Source organism: Orycteropus afer, unplaced genomic scaffold, assembly GCF_000298275.1.
Source record: "Orycteropus afer afer isolate SDZICR_OR568_19922 unplaced genomic scaffold, OryAfe1.0 scaffold00375, whole genome shotgun sequence".
NCBI classification, from domain to species: domain Eukaryota; kingdom Metazoa; phylum Chordata; class Mammalia; order Tubulidentata; family Orycteropodidae; genus Orycteropus; species Orycteropus afer.
Genome location: NW_006921962.1, coordinates 1,209,525 through 1,226,266, shown reverse-complemented (window position 1 = coordinate 1,226,266; position 16,742 = coordinate 1,209,525). Strand labels below are relative to the sequence as shown.

Sequence of the window (16,742 nt, the reverse complement as noted above, 5' to 3'; positions counted from 1 at the left end):
CCTTTGGGATGTGGTCTGCTTTCTGTATATAAGGAGAAGGCTTGTGGATAGTCTCTAGCTTATGGCATGCTTGGACCCTGCATATAGCTGTGTTGTTGTTCAGCAGCCTGCCATGCTCTGCCGACCTTGGGACTTACAATGGACTTCAATTAATGGCCTGTCGTGTGGTTTGGTGTCATTGGGACCATGCTTTTTACTTGTCAGCCTTGGGCTTGTCAGCCTCAGCAGCCAGTAGTTGTCTGCGTGAAAAAATGCCTCTAGCTCCAGTGGGCCGGGAGCAGGAGGCAGAGCTGGACCCCAGAGTTGAGGGGCTTTCACCCAGCCCCCAGAGCCTGGCACTATGAATTTGGACTTAAAGCCTCCAAAATGTATGAGAATAAACTCCTGTTTGTTAAGGCCATCCCATTTGTAGTATACTCTTGTCAGAGTGGAGGTAGGTCACCAGAACAGCACCTTTACAACAAATACAAGCAACTGGCTTCAGCTTACTCAAAGTGCATTTTGAACATCATTACATATTAGTGCATTTTAAACACATGTATATACTGCATTCCTTTTAACGATTACATAGTACTAACATTGTGCTTTGAATATATTAATAGATACTGAATTGTTTTTGTAATTTGCCATCAAGTCAGACGTGACTTATAGCGACCACTCCTTGGGTTTCCCAGGCTGTATCACTACGGAAGTAGATTGACCAACCTTCCTTCTGAGGAGTGGCTGGTGGGTTTGAACCACCAGCTTCTGGTTAGCAGTCAGGTGCCTTAGGCACTATTCTACCAGAACCAAAATACAGAATTAGAGCCCTTCTAAATGGCTGAACTAATTCCTTCTTTCATCAACATTATTTGAGAGTCAGTGCCTATTTACTTTTACTCTTACCAACACTATGAATGACATCTTTATAGTAATCCAGTGGGGAAGATGACATCTTATTGTTGTTATTTGCCATGGAATCAACCCCGACTCATAGCGACCCCTCCTTGGATTTCTGAGGCGATATCACTACGGAAGTAGATTGCCCAACCTTCCTTCCAAGGAATGGCTGGTGGGTTTGAACCACCAGCCTTCTGGTTAGCACTCAAGTGTCTTAGGCACTACACTACCAGAGCTCCTGATACTTTATTATTGCTTTAATATTTACTTTTCTGATTACTAGTAAGATTTAGCATCTTTTTGTTTGCTTATTGCCAATTTTCTTCTTTTGTTTGCCCCTAGATTAGTTTATGTTGCTTTTTATTTCACATACACACATACACACTAATATATATATAGGTGTCAACATGTAGTTAGGTGACTGGAGTATATGTGGGAGCCTTAGTAAGGAACCTTATTCAAGAATGCAAATTTGTCCCCAAACTCAATGCCATTGAGTTGGATCTGACTCATAACAATACTTCTTTGGGTTTCTGAGTCAGTATTACTATGGAAGCAGGTTGCCCAATCTTCCTTCTGAGGAGTGCAAATTTGATTACTAGTGTCCTTTTTTCCTACAATTGAGGAAGGAGAAGGAAGTTTCAAGTGGCAGTAGTATGTGAGACTTCTAGGCCTCCTGGAAGTTATACAGCCCTGTCACTGTTGTTCAAGGCCTATATCTTCTAGAAGAATTTCCCTGTAGAAACTCTTCCCACTTCAGAAATTTATATCCTTGGCCATCAAAATTGTGTTCTACGTATGTGTATATGTGTTTGGGGGGGGGGAGGATTGGATTATATCTTAATTATCCATTCTGACATCCCATGGCCCATTTTTCATATATATATATATTTGGGAGCTCTGGTGGCATAGTGCCTAGGGCATTTGATTGCTAACCAGAAGGCTAGTAGTTCAAACCCACCAGCCACTCCTCGGAAGGAAGACTGAGCAATTTACTGCCATAGAGATACCACCTCAGAAGCCCAATAAGGGGTTGCTATGAGTCAGAGATGACTTGATAGCACTGAGTTTGGTTTTTGGTTTTATAAAAATATATATTTAATATAAGGGACCCAAGTAATGCAACAGTGAAATGCATGGCTAACTGAAAGGCTGGCGGTTTGATCACATCCAGTGGCCCTATGGGCAAAAGACCTGGTGACCTGCTCCCATAAAAATTACAATACAGAAAATCCTGTGGGGCAGTTCTATGTCATATGGATTCAAAAGTGATTAGATGGTACCCAACCACAATAGATGTAATCTATTACTATATAACATCATATAGTGTAAAATATATATGTGTTATACATTGTATATTAATGATTGGCACATGTAAGATCTAAATATTAAAAATGAAATCAGTAGAAACTGGTATGAATTATCTTAGAGAAAAAGATTGCAAAGGAAAATGAGGTATTTGAGTACATTGTGTTGTTGTAGTTATGTGCTGTAGAGTCGGCCCCGACTCATCGTGACCCCTCCTTGGGTTTCCGAGGCAGTATCACTACAGAAGTAGGATTGCCCAACCTTCCTTCCGAGGAGTGGCTGGTGGGTTTGAACCGCCAGCCTTCTGGTTAGCAGTCAAGTGCCTTAGGCACTATGCTACCAGAGCTCCTATTTGAGTACATAGAGATTTAAAATATTATGTCAGAAAATACCATGAATTAAATAAGCCAGCAAAATGGTTACATTATTTCCAACAATGTCACACATAAGTTCAATATCTTCTACAGATAAAAGGATTTTAAAAATTGATAAGCCATAGTAGTAATCAAACCAAAATTAAAACCATTTTTTAACCTCTCAAATTGAAGAAGATGTAGAGTGAGAATCTGTGTTTAGAGGAGTGTGGTGAAATGGGAATTCAGGTAATGCTGATGGGAATATTAACTGATTCAATATTCCCAGGAAGTAATTTGATTATTTGGTAATAATCTGTGTGTGTTTACTTCAGATCTTTCATATCCACTGATTTTAGAAATTTAGCTCATGAATGTGGTAAAAAGCAATGTGACCCATATTTCTCTCTAAGAAAAATCATTGAAGTATCATTTAAAATCATGGAAATGTTGTAAAAGACAATTTACAACAGGATAGTACTAACTTTATTGTTTAACAGCTATTAAAAAATATATTATGCCATCTTTGAACATGTGTTTTGAGAATTTGTCAGGTCCTCAAAAAAAGCGTGTAATAAAATCTTAAACATCAAAGGCTCTCTCTCTCTCTCTCTCTCTATATATATAAATACTCGAAAATAGATTTTCTCTGTTTTATCCCATGAGGTTACTTGTTTTTATTATCTAGGGAGATAAATAATTTAAAATCTAACCTTGAATTTAGAAGGGAAATGGAGGAGATATCATGTAGAAGGCATTCTTTTGACCTTTACTGAAGTGATTTGATTTCAAATGAACTAAGAATCTTGTCAAAGCACGATAATCAAATCTTTGACCTGGGAAGCCTTTGTAGGTCACTTGGTCCAGCCTTCAATAGTAAACCAATTTTTAAGTTTAACTAGTCTGTGCTTGTCTGTCCATTACCTATAACCACCTCTGGGGCTAAGCCAAGCTCTCATTCCCTGCAACAGTTCTTGCTTAAGATTGTTTATAGGTTCTTCCCATTGTTCAGATTTCCCTCTAGTCTACTCCAAAGAGTACCCTTAAAATTCTAATTTTTTTTTGACAGTACCCTTAGCAAAGCAATCCCTCAAAACCAAAAGCCAAATTCACTGCCATCAAGGCAATTCTGACCCATAGCAACCCCCATTGGCTTTCCAAAGCTGTAAATCATTACAGAAGCACACTGTCCAATCTTTCTTCTGTGGAGCATCTGCTGTGTTTGAGCTGCCGACTTTCTAGTTAGCAGCCAAATAACTTAGCCACTACACTACTAGAGCTCCTTAACTAATCCCTAGGTGTTAATTATTTAAACATTAAACTACCCCAAAGTTGAAAGCAACTGGGAAAAACAAACAAACAAACATACAAACACCTATGGTGCTTTGAGTATTGCTCATCACAGAAGTATGATGAAATTAGACTACAATTATGGATTGAAATGTGTTCTCTAAAAATAAATATGGACAGACAAAAAAAACCTAAACAAAAGTTTTTCTTTCTAGACAAAGGACCAAGAAAGGGCAGCCTGGAGAAATAGAAAGCTTTTTGACAATAATCACTGTATTTCAGCCAGACACCACAGGGAAAACACACACACACACACTCCAGCATCATCATCACTACCACCAGGAAAGGTTTTGTAGAGTCTAGACTTCCACCCTTACTAGCATGTAAGTAGACACAACACTACTATCCCCCATAATGGTGTCAGAGAAGGCTATGTGGAGAGCTGGATCTTTTATCTTTTCCCAAGGAGACTTTCTACCTGGAATTGTCAGTGGAAGTCAAGTGAGGAATAGTAAGGAGGTGCCCCTCCACTTCTTCTAGCCAGAGTGGTATCACTGAAAGCTTAGTGGGGAGCCTGAACCTCTACCTCAGTTCAGCAATAAAAAGACACCCCTAACTCCTGGAGGTATAAATGGAAGCCTACTGGGGAACTGAAATTTATACCTGTAACTGGCAGCAATGAGATGTTAGAAGAGTCCTGCTAAAAAAGAAGATTTTAACAATATGTTTAAATGGCATTCAGAATCTCATAATGTAATGTCCAGATTGTCCAGGATATAACAGAATATCACTCATCAACCAGGAAAATCTGAACTTGAATGAGAAAACACAATCAACAGATATCAACACAGAGATGACAGAGAGGTTGGAATTATATGACATGAATTGTAATATGCTTCAATAAGCATATATGAACATACCTGAAACAAATAAACAACGTCCCAATAAAGAAATAGAAAGGCTCACCAAAAAAAAAAAAAAGGAAGAAACAAATAAGAATCAAGTAGAAATTTTAGAATAATGAAAAATTAACTAAAATGAAAAACTCACCAGATAGGCTCCACAACAGATTGGAAATGACAGAGTAAATTTTAAGGTAGAACAATAAATGTTATTTATGAGTGGATGATTGAATGTGATGTTACAGACTAGAACCCTAAGCTAGATTTCTAATGACTTGAGTTTCAGGTTTGGCTTTGTTCACTTTCTAGCCAAAGGTCCTGGGGTTTACTCTTTTTGAATGTTTATTTCTTCAACTTTAAAATGGGATAATTTTACCTTGATCCAGTGCCTTCTGAAAGTTTACTAATCATTCATTCATTCAGTAATCAAATATTTATTGAGTAACTAATAAATGGCAAGTACTTTAGTAGATCCAAGGACTATGAGGAGAATATGATATAGTCTCTACTCTCAGATAGATTAAAATATAATGAAGAAATGTGTAAATAAGTGGACTGTTACACAATGTGGTAAGTACTGTGGTAGGAGAATGCACACGAGGCTTTGAAATTACTTAAGCGAATGGTAGTAGATGTGCAGGGAAATTCAGGCACAGAGATAGTACCTGACTGAACTTAAGGAACTAAATTCATCTGTCAATTTGTTGTACTGTGGTGGCTTGAGTGTTGCTGTGAGGCTAGAAGCTATGCCACTGTTATTTCAAATACCAGCAGGGTTACTTATAGTGGACAGGTTTCAGCAGAACTTTCAGATGAAGACTGACTCATAAGAAGGAAGGGGCTATCCATTTCTCAAAGAATTGGGCAGTAAAAACCTTATGAATAGTAGTGACCCACTGTCTGATATATTACTGGAAAACATCATGAATACCCCTAAACATTGTCCAATATAGTACTGGATGGTGAGCCCCCCAGGTTGGAAGGCACTCAAAATATGACTGGGAAAGAGCTGCATCCTCAGTATAGAGTCAGCCTTAATGATGTGGATGGAGTAAAGCTTTCAGGACCTCCATTTGCTAATGTGGCACAGCTCAAAATGGGAGGAAACAGCTGCAAACAGCTAATAATAATCAGAACATGGAATGTACTAAATGTAAATCTAAGAAAATTGGAAATTGTAAAAAATGAAATGGAATGCATAAAGATCAATATCTTAGGCATTAGTGAGCTGAAATGAATGGACTGGTTTTGGCCATTTTGAATCAGACAACCATATGGTCTACTATTCTGGGAATAACGTGGCATTCGTCATCACAAAGAATGTTTCAAGATCTATCTTGAAGTACATGTTGTCAGTGATAGAATAATATCCATAGGCCTGCAAGAAAGACCAATTAATACTATTATTAAAATTTACACAGCAACCACCACAGCCAAAGGTAAGGAAATTGCAGATATTTACCAATTTCTGCAGTCTGAAATGGACCAAATATGCAATCAAGATGTGTTGATTATTAATAGTAATTGGAATGCATAAATTGGAACAAAGAAGACTCACCAGTAGTTGGAAAATATGGCCTTGGTGATAGAAATGATGCTGGAGATTGCATGACCAACAACTTATTTGTTGCAAGATGATTTTCAACAACATAAACAGTAGCTACCTAGATGCAACAATGGGTCTCTCCTCATCCAGAGCAAAGAAGAATGAAGAAAACCAAAGATTCATGGAAACAACTAGCCTAAGTGACTGGTAACCACGCGATCTGCAGCCTATATGACTATGAGATGAGAAGAACTAGATGGTGCCCAGCTACCACTATTAACCACTCAGAGGGGGATCTATATAGGAGATGCTGGATAGAGAGGGAGAACAATGTGGAACAAAACTCAAAATCATTTGGAAAAAAAAAGGGGGGGGGACAGGTTTGCTGGTCTGATAGAGCCTGGTGGAACCCCTGAGACTATGGCCCTTAGCTGCCCTTCAGGTCTGGAATTGAACCCACACCTGTGGCTTCCAGCCAAACAAAAGATAGACATATGAGTTGAACATGTACCTGAGGTAGATACACTTCTTGGAGAGAACAATCATGGGAGAAAGAAGGGTTGTTTATGCACAGGGAGACAACTCAGGAGGCAGGAGGGATGGACACAGGGAAGAGGTGTGTCTATCACATTGGGAGGAAGTGGGAAGGGAGCTGTTGCATTAGGAATAAGTTGTAGTCAATGTCATGAGACAAAGTGAATGTGAACTTCTGTATGGAAAGTGAATTTGCTCTGTAAATTTTCACCCAAATCACATTTAAAAAAAAAAAAGAGAGAGAGAAAAAAAAAATAAAAAAGAATTGCCAGACTTCATCTGATCTACTTTGGTCATGTTGTCAGAAGGGACCATGCTCTAGAAAAGGGTATCTTGCTTGCTAAAGTGGAGGGTCAGTGAAAGTAGGGAAGGCCCACAATGAGATGGATTGACACAGTGGCTAGAACAATGGGGTCAGGTATAACAAGAATTGTGAAGCTGGCAAAGGACCAGACAATGTTTAGTTCTATTGTACATAGAGTTGATGTGAGTTGGAGTTGACTCGATGGCACCTAAGAACAACACATAATTTTATTGATTATGCAAAGGCATTCAACTGTGTGGATCATATCAAAATATGGATAACATTGCAAAAAATAGGACTTCTGGAGCACTTGATTGTGCTCAAGAGGAACCTGTACATAGACAAGAGGCAGCCATCCAAAAAAGAACAAGGGGATATTGCATTGTTTAAAATCAGGAAAGGTGTGTGTCAGGGTTGCATCCTTTCGTCATACTTATTGCATCTGTATGCTAAGCAAATAATCCAAGAAACTGGATTGTATGAAGAGGAATGGGGCATTCGGATTGGAGGAAGACTTAGTAACCACCTGCAATATGTAGATGACACATCCTTGTTTGCTGACAGTGAAAATGACTTGAACAATTTACAGATGTATATAAAAGACCACAGCCTACAGTATGGATTTTAACTCAACATTAAAAAATTAGAAATCCTCACAACTAGGCCAATAATTAACATCATGATAAATGGAGAAAAAAAGTTACCAGGGATGTTGTTTTACTTAGATCCTCCATCAATGCCAATGGAAGCAGCAGTCAAAAAAAATCAACTGAGGTATTGCAATGGGCAAATCTGTTGCAAAAGATGTCTTTAAAATGTTAAAGAGCAAAGATGTCACTTTGAAGACTAAGGTGTGCCTGACTCAAGCCATTGTGTTTTCAGTTGCCTCATATGCATGTGAGAGCTGGACAATGAATAAAGGAAACTGCAGAAGAACTGAAGGATTTGAATTGTGGTATTGGCAAAGAATATTGAATGTACCATGGACTGCCAGAAGAATGGCTGCTTGGAGGAAGTACAGCTGGAAGACTCCTTAGAAGCAAGAATAGCCAGACTTCATCTCACATACTTTGATCATGTTATCAGAAGGGTCTAGTCCCTGGAGAATGATATCTGCATGGTACCATAGAGGGTCAAGGAAAATGGAATGACCCTGAATGAGATGGATTGGCAGAGTGGCTGCAGCGATGGGCTCAAGCATAGCAAGAATTGTGAGGATGGCGCAGGACCTGGCAGGGTTTCATTCTGTTTTACATGGGGTCACTGAGTGAGAACGGATGACAGCACCTAACCACCACCACCACCACCACCACATTTTGTAATTCAATATAGCTGGAGTTTGGGAAGGTGGATGAGGGAACATGAAGCTGAGTAGATTAATGGGTTTTGCAGGTCATCTAAAAGTTGTTTCCTGAACTTTATGGAACTATATTAAATTATTTTAAGTACCATTTGACATGATAATGTTTAATTGAGAGAAGATATTCTAGTTGCATAAGAGGATGGCTTGAGGAGATGGGATCAGTCTGAAGGCAGAGAGATTAATTAGGAGGCAGTCATTGTAACCCAAGTCTCAATGAAAGCACTGAACAATTAGAAATGATAAAGGCAGAAGTAACTGCATACAATTGATTGGATGTAGTGACTGAGGGATTAAATTGGACTCTTCATTTCTAATTTAGGTCACTGGGTGGTTCATGGTGGCTCATTGAAATATAGAAAATACATGAAGTCGTAGATTTGTAGTTGGGTAGAGCTGTTGGTTGGAGGTAGAATGAAAATGGTTAAGTTTTGGATGTGTTATTTTTCCAAGTAGAGATAGCTAGTAGGTGGTTTGGTATAAAGGTACGGAGCTCAGAAACTGGATCAAAGCTGGAGGTAAAAATAGAAGTTGATATGTACAAATTTGAAGATCACCTAGAGAAAGTATGTGGAGTGAGCAAAGGAATGAACTTGGACCTTTAGTGTTCCCTGTTGGACAATCTACTTCCATAGTGATACTGCCCCGGAAACCCAAGGAGGGGTCACTATGAGTCGGATCCGACTCGACGACTTGACAGTAGTTGACTTTTATTAGTTTGAGATTAGGAAGAGGAAGAAGATTTTGCAAAAGTTATGGAGAAGATAAAAGGTTAAAGTGAATGGTCTGTAATTCTTTGGGATTGAGGGAGTCATTTTTTGTAGGATAGTTATGAGCTTAAGTATATATTGAACAGAAAGAGTGTTAGTGTAGGAGAAGTTATACATAAAGTGAAAAAGAATGATAGATACTTCAGAAAGTATTCCAGTAAGTCAAATTTTCTGTGTCTTTAAAATGTGTCTGTTCTTTTCAGAAACAAAAACAAAAATGGGAATGAGGGTTTTTTGGAAGTAAAATTCTGTAAAACCACTTCTCTTATTTCTGCCACAGAATGTTGAGCAAATTTTACTTTTTCTTGGTATATCCATTAATTATGGGCATAAAACATTTCATAACAAGTAACCACAAAATTTTACCAGTATAAAGCAATCACCAGTGATTTCCATGTATCTGCAGAATGTTAGGTAGTAGGCTGATCTAGGATGGCCATGACAGGGACATTGCTCTGACACATGTATCCTGCTTCTTTGGGGGTCTGGTCTGGAAACGTTCATTATGGGTGCCTGGCTGAGGAAGTAATGGCTGTACCTGGGAGGCTCTTCTCTTGGAGAAGGTGGAGTTGCAAGAGGACAAGCCCCCTCATACAGTGCTTTTCAAGTCTCTGCTTGTGTCATGTCTACTCTCCTTGCATTAGCTAAAGGAACAGAATGAGCCCAGAATCAAACGAAGTATCCTCCACTCATGGAACTTGGGGTTTAAGAAAGAGATGATGTTATTTTTGGTGAAAGTAGGGGCAATGGGAATGGAATAAACAACTTTTCTGAATAAACATCAAATTTGTCACACCTGGAGACTCAGAATTATTATATTAGTCTTTTCTTGTGCTACTCTGTAAGGTGGTAATAATCAGTATTATTGAGATATGTAGGGTCATTGGAGCCTTATTAAATGATCTCTCCCCCGCTCCCTTCTGTATCTATTATTTTTTAATGTTACCATTATATATATAACTGCTTTTAATATACTGCTTCATTTCATACAGGACTCTTTTAGTGAAAACCCCAAGGTGATGGCTGTTGGATAGGATTTTTTCTTCTTGCTATTATTTATTTTTTTCTTGTTGTTTTGCATTATTGTAATGTTTGGGAATCTGTTTTGGGGACAAATGAGCCACTACTCTATTGCACATTTCATTGTAATTCCTCCTCCTAACAAATTGGCTGTTCAAAGTTGTTGTTTTTAATGGGTTATATTTCCTTAAATAGTATCTCTGTGTATCTACATGTTGTCTTATTTTCAAAGAAGGACATGATGAAGTAAGAGATGAAAAGATTGAATTGCAAAACATTCTTTTCAGAATTAATTAATATTGTATGTACGTGTCCATTCTTTATTCATATTATGAAGCATTTCAAAGATACACAAAAGAGCTTATCTATTCTTTATGGGACTTGAGACAACACTTTTAACTGAAACTGAAATGATATACTTAGGTATTCCATGGAAGAGCTAATTTTCCAAGAGGTTTGTCATTTTATAGTGGATCACTAGATTTCAATCATACATCTGTTATTTGCCTTATCACCCCAATGCCTGAGTGCTGCACTTAGATACAATGATGTCATTAACATAAAGTAGGTAACTTTGGTGGGCTATCCTCTGGTCTCATTCTAAACAATAAAATCCATGAAGTTGTCAGTTTGAATATGCTAGAAATAATTTTTTTGTACACATCAAAATAGATACATATATATTAAAATAGAGATGTTCACTTGTGTACCATCTTAAATATCGATATTTAAAATACCTATATGTATAGCATACAACCATAATTACCTGGCATAGCATACACTGGGAAGTACTGTCATAAGACCACTCTAACAAACAAAAAATATAGGAACCTAGTGAAGATACAGTCTGTTTTGAAAAGAGTCATTCACTTTCATGATCTACTTGTTTTTCAGGTTTGTGGAAGGAATGCTTAACATTTGTTACAATGCCATCGATCGTCATATTGAAAATGGTAAAGGGGACAAGATTGCTATCATCTATGACAGTCCAGTTACAAATACTAAAGCAACTATTACCTATAAAGAAGTCTTAGAGCAGGTAACATCATAAACTTTATGTATATTATTTGAAAATCATATTAAATTATATAAGTGACTTAAATTCTTATTGTATACAATTTAATTATATTAGTTCAGTGACATTTGTTAACATGCTTTTCTTTTAATGCACATTGAAAATGAATGCAGATATAACTCTTTCAGATGTTTTTATTCCTTTAATTTATACTCCTGAGCATTGAAATTAATTCAGTTTACAAGGGGCAATTATCAAATCTCTCATTGTTGTTTTTAGGTGCCATCAAGTCAGTGCTGACCCATAGTAACTTTATGTACAACTTATATACAACAAAACAGAACACAGCCTGGTCCTGCACCGTCCTCACAATCTTTGCTGTTTGAGCCCATTTTGCAGCCACTGTGTCAATCTATTTCATTGAGGTTGTCATCTTTTTTGCTGACTCTCTACTTTACCAATCATGATGTCCTTCTCCAGGGACTGGTCCCTCCTGCTAATAAATCCAAAATAGGTGAGATGAAGTCTTACCATTCTCCCTTCTAAGGAGACTGTTGGCTGTACTTCTCCCAAGACAAAATTGTTTGTTCTTCTGGAAGTCCATAGTATATTCAATATTCTTTGTCAGCACCGTTCTTTGATGCCATTGAAATGCAATATTCTTCAGTCTTTCTTATTCATTGTCCAGCTTTCTAATGCATATGAGATGATTGAAAATACCATGCCCTGGGTCAGGTGCACCTTAATCCTTCAAGTGACATCTTTCCCTTTTAACATTTTAAAGAAGTCTTTTGCATCAGATTTTCCCAATCAATATGTTGTTTGAGTTCTTCACTGCTGTTTCCATGGGCATTGAGTGTGGATTCAAGTAAAATGAAGTCCTTGAGAACTTCAATGTTTTCTCCATTTATCATGATGTTGCTTATTGGTCCTGTTGTGAAGATTTTCATTTTCTTCATGTTGAGTTGTAATCCATAGTGAACATATTAGTCTTTGATTTCATCAGTAAGTGTTTCAAGTTCTTTGCTTTCAGCAAGCAACATTGTGTCATATACATTTCACAGGTTGTTAACTAGTTTTCCTCCAATCCTGATGCAGCATGCTTCTTCATACAGTCCAGCTTCTCCAATTATTTGCTCAAAATACAGATTGAGTAAGTATGGTGAAAGGTTACAATCGTGATGCACATATCCCCTTGTTCTATTTGAACAACTGCCACTTACTTTATGTACTGGGTCCTCATCAACACAATTAAATGTTCTGAAATTCCCATTCTTTGCAACGTTATCCATAATTTTTTATGATCCACCCAGTAGAACCCTTTTGCATAGTCAGTAAAAAACAGGTAAACATCTTTCTGGTATTCTCTGCTTTCAGCAAAGATCCATGTGACTTCGGCAATGATATCCCTCATTCCACATCGTCTTTTGAATCTGGCTTGAATTTCTGGCAACCATTTTTGAATTATATCGTAGTGCCTAAGGCATTTGACCACTAACCAGAAGGCTGGCATTTCAAACTCACTAGCCACTCCACGGAAGGAAGGTTTGGCAATCTACTTCTGGAGTGATACATCCTCGGAAACCCAAGAAGGGATCGCTATGAGTCGGATCTGACTCGACGGCAGTGAGTTTAGAGTTACGGTATTGTTCAATAATTTCTTCATTCTGTTGGATCACCTTTCTCTGGAATGGGCACCAATAGGGATCTCTTCCTGTTACTTGGCCAGGTATCTGTCTTCCAAATTTCTTGGCATAGACAAGTGAGTGCTTTCAGCAGTGCATACATTCGTTGAAATACAACAATTGGTATTCCATCAATTGCTGGAGGCTTGATTTTCCAGATGCCTTCAGTGCAACTTGAACTTCTTTCTTCAGTGTCATCAGTTCTTGATCATATGCTACCTCCTGAAATGGTTCCCCATTAATCAATTCTTTTTGGTACATTGACTTTGTATATTCCTTCCATCTTCCCTTGATACTTCTTGCATCATTCAATGTTTTGCCCATAGAATCTTTCAGTATTTCAACTTTTCTTTAGTTCTTTCAGCTTGAGAAATGAGTGTGTTGTTTCCTTTTGGTTTTCTAATTCCAGGTTTTTGCACATTTCATTATAATACATTACTTTGTCTTCTTGAAACAGCCTTTAAACCTTCTCTTCAGCTGTTTTTACTTCATCATTTTTTCTATTTGCTTTACGTACTCTACAAGCAAGTTTCTTCTGACATCCATTTTGGCCTTTTCTTTGTGTCTTTTTTAATGACTTTTTGCTTTCTTCATGTATGTTGTTCTTGATGTCATCCCATAACTCTTCTGGTCTTCAATCATTAATATTCAGTGCATCAAATCCAGTCTTCAGATGGTCTCTAAAATCAAGGTCGTACTTTGGTTCTCTTGGACTTGTTTTAATTTTCTTCAGCTTCAACTTGAAATTGCTTAGGAGGATGTTTTGCTCTGTAGTTGGCCATTGGCCTTGTTCTGACTGATACTATTCATCTTTCCTATCACCTCTTTGGACAGATTTGATGCCTATGTACTCCATCTGGTGAGGTTTAAGTATTTAGCCACCATTTATGTTGAAAATAGGTGTTTGCAATGACTAAGTCCTTAATGAATAAATATCTAATAGTATAATTTAGTCTTCCCTACCCTTTGCTTTCTATCCACACTGGAGTACTCTCTAGCTGTTCCTCATCTTAAACTACTATTTCTATATAAGGACTATAGTTTCTTAACCGCCTTCCTTGTTTCCAGTCTCACCTCATGTTAGATCATTTCCTGATGTGATACTAGCTAGTGTTTTCTTCCTAAGAAACAACACATTTCTTTATCCTACTTAAAAATCTCTTCCTTAAATATTGCTATTATTCAGGGACTAAAATGCATACTCTCTTTATGTAAAAGACATAGTATTTTGGTGTTTGGCCACATTCTCCTTTCCAAGTTTCATTTTCCCCACATTCTTGACTACGTACACTACTCGTTTGGACCTGGATGTCCTGTCATTTCCTCAGACATTGCTAGCTCTTCACAGCTCTTGCATATGCTTGTTCCTTTACATTGCTTGTTAATTTTTAGTTTCTTGCTTGTGTTTTTCTTAGCTGGGTCATAATAATGCCAGATGAGTTGTGAGATAATCTTCTCATAAAAGTAGGATAGAATTGAGATTTCAGAGCTAATTATAAAAGTATTTGGCCATGTGGACTGTGGGAGAGTTCTTCTAGCTCTGTGGGGTTATTTATTCAAAGGGAGTTATTAAGGCATAGAAAAAATAAGTCAAGAAGAAATTCAATAGTCTAAAGCAGAGTTTCTCAACCTTGACACTGTTGACAGTTTGGGCATATTATTCCTTACTGTGGGGGTTGTCATGTACATTGTAGGATGTTTAGCAGCATTACTGGTCCCTACTCACTGGATGCTGGGAGCACCCCTCCCCCAACCCAAGATGTGGCAACCAAAAATGTCTTCAAACATTGCTAAATGTTCCCTGAGGGGAAAATGCTCCTGGTTAAGAAATCACTGGTCTAGATTCAACATGCTAGGGTTTGGAAATATTTACTTTTAAATGAAAGTTTTTTCAGTTGCCTTCTGTGATAGTTGGAGCTGTGTGTCAACTTGGCTGGACCACAATTCTGTGTGGTTTAAGCAGTCGTGATGTTGGTTATTCTCATGTTGGGATTGGATGTATATGTTTTGAGCAGCCAATCCATTGAAAGGGAGTTTTCCTAGGGGTGTGGTCTGCTTCGAATATATTTATGGACATCCTGGGAAAAGAGACACTCTTCTGTGGATTGGGATCCTGTAGTTCGGCCTACAACTGTCTGTGAGTGAACAATCCACCATTCGGCCTGGGGATCTTGGATTTGTTATTCGGTGGTGTCGACAGCTGGTATACTGCCTGCCAACTTTGAGCTCATCAGCCCCTGCGGCTGTGTGAATTGGGAAAAGCCTCCAGCTTGACATTTGATCCAAGAACTTGGGACTTGCCAGCTTCTATAAGTGTGTGAGCCATTTTCCTAAGATAAATTTCTCTTTCTCTATATGTATATATGAGTTTTACTGGATTTGCTTCTCTAAAGAACCAAGCCTAACACATTTGGTACCAGAACTGGTTCTAGAGAGACAAAATCATAAGAATGGGCTTCCTAAATTGTTTCTCCGTGATTCTGTTTTGGTTCTCCAATTTGATTAATTGTAAAGGCACTGGTGACTCTGCCTCCATTAGTAAAGAGGGCCCTGCTAATCTGTGGTATGAGATGGCAACATTATTATGCAAAATAACACCACCAATAGATCAAATATTTTTGAGAAGTGAGGCTCTGGGTGATCACATATTTAATACTTTTCTGCAATTTTGTCAGTATGAGGAGTATAAGGAAGCTGGTTGGTTGGTCTTACTTACACTAGACAAAGTGGTGAAAGAGTGAGATGAGCACAGGGCTGCTGAGTCACAGCTCAAGCACCACATAAAAGATCTCAATGTTTCCAGTTGTGTTCTGAAAGAAAGCCTTATTTCTTCTGGTAAAAGAGTTGAAATTGCTGAAAATCAAACCCAGAGTCTTATTATAAGGGTAGCTGAATTACAATGCCAATTAAATTGCCAACCCAGAATGGTGTCTGAAGTTGATTGGGAAAAAAATGGGATCCTGAAACCTGCAATGGGGACAGATGGGCAGACAGGAAGATGAGGATATGGAGCCTGTAAATTCTGTTGAATGCCTCCTATTTGAGGGGATTGCTGTAAAACCATTATTCCTTCCACCTCAGTTTGATGGGTAAACCCAGCTGTTCCTGCTGGGTCATTGCTTGAGGTAGATACCATGGAAGACATTGCTGAATGTTCTCAGGAACTTCCCCAACCATCCATTGTTGCTGCTAGAGCTATAACTAAAGTTAAGTCCAAGTAAATCCCAAAAGGAGAAATACAGAGTGTGACTGAGGAAGTGGTACGTTAGACCTGAAAAAACCTACTTGATTTTGCTAACATGTATAGACAGACACCTGCAGAATGTGTACGGGAATGGCTACTGAGGGTGTGGGATAATGGTGCAAGGAATGTAACATTGGATCAGTCTGAGTTTATTGATTTAGGCCCACCAAGTATGGATTCTTCATTCAGTGTTTCAGCTTGAGAGGTTAGGAAAGGATCTAATTGTTTATTTGGTTGGCTTACTGAAGCATAGATTATATGGTGGCCTACCTTAAGTCAAGTTGAAGTACCGGACCTGCCTTGGTATAATGTAGAAGAAGGTATCCAGAGGCTTAAGGATATTGGCATGGTAGAATGGATTTATCAGATTAGATCCCTAGACCCAGAATTGGAGAGTCCAGAGGACACACCTTTTACTAGTATGGTAAGGAACAAATTTGTGAAGGGAGCGCCAGGATACTTGAAGACTGCTATGATTTCTATTTTATGTAAGCTGGATTTGACAGTAGGAACTGCCCTAATTGAACTAAGA

The 16,742-nt window shown here is 38.2% G+C and overlaps 1 protein-coding gene across 1 annotated transcript in view; it reads left to right on the top strand.

Annotated features, from left to right (window-relative positions):
* Positions 1-16,742, top strand: part of ACSS3 (acyl-CoA synthetase short chain family member 3) — a 281,025-nt gene that overhangs the window by 34,058 nt on the left and 230,225 nt on the right. Inside the window, exon 2 of the mRNA XM_007953165.1 lies at positions 11,161-11,305. Within this exon, the coding sequence (XP_007951356.1) occupies positions 11,161-11,305 (145 nt within the window). The remainder of the gene's footprint in view (positions 1-11,160; positions 11,306-16,742) is intronic.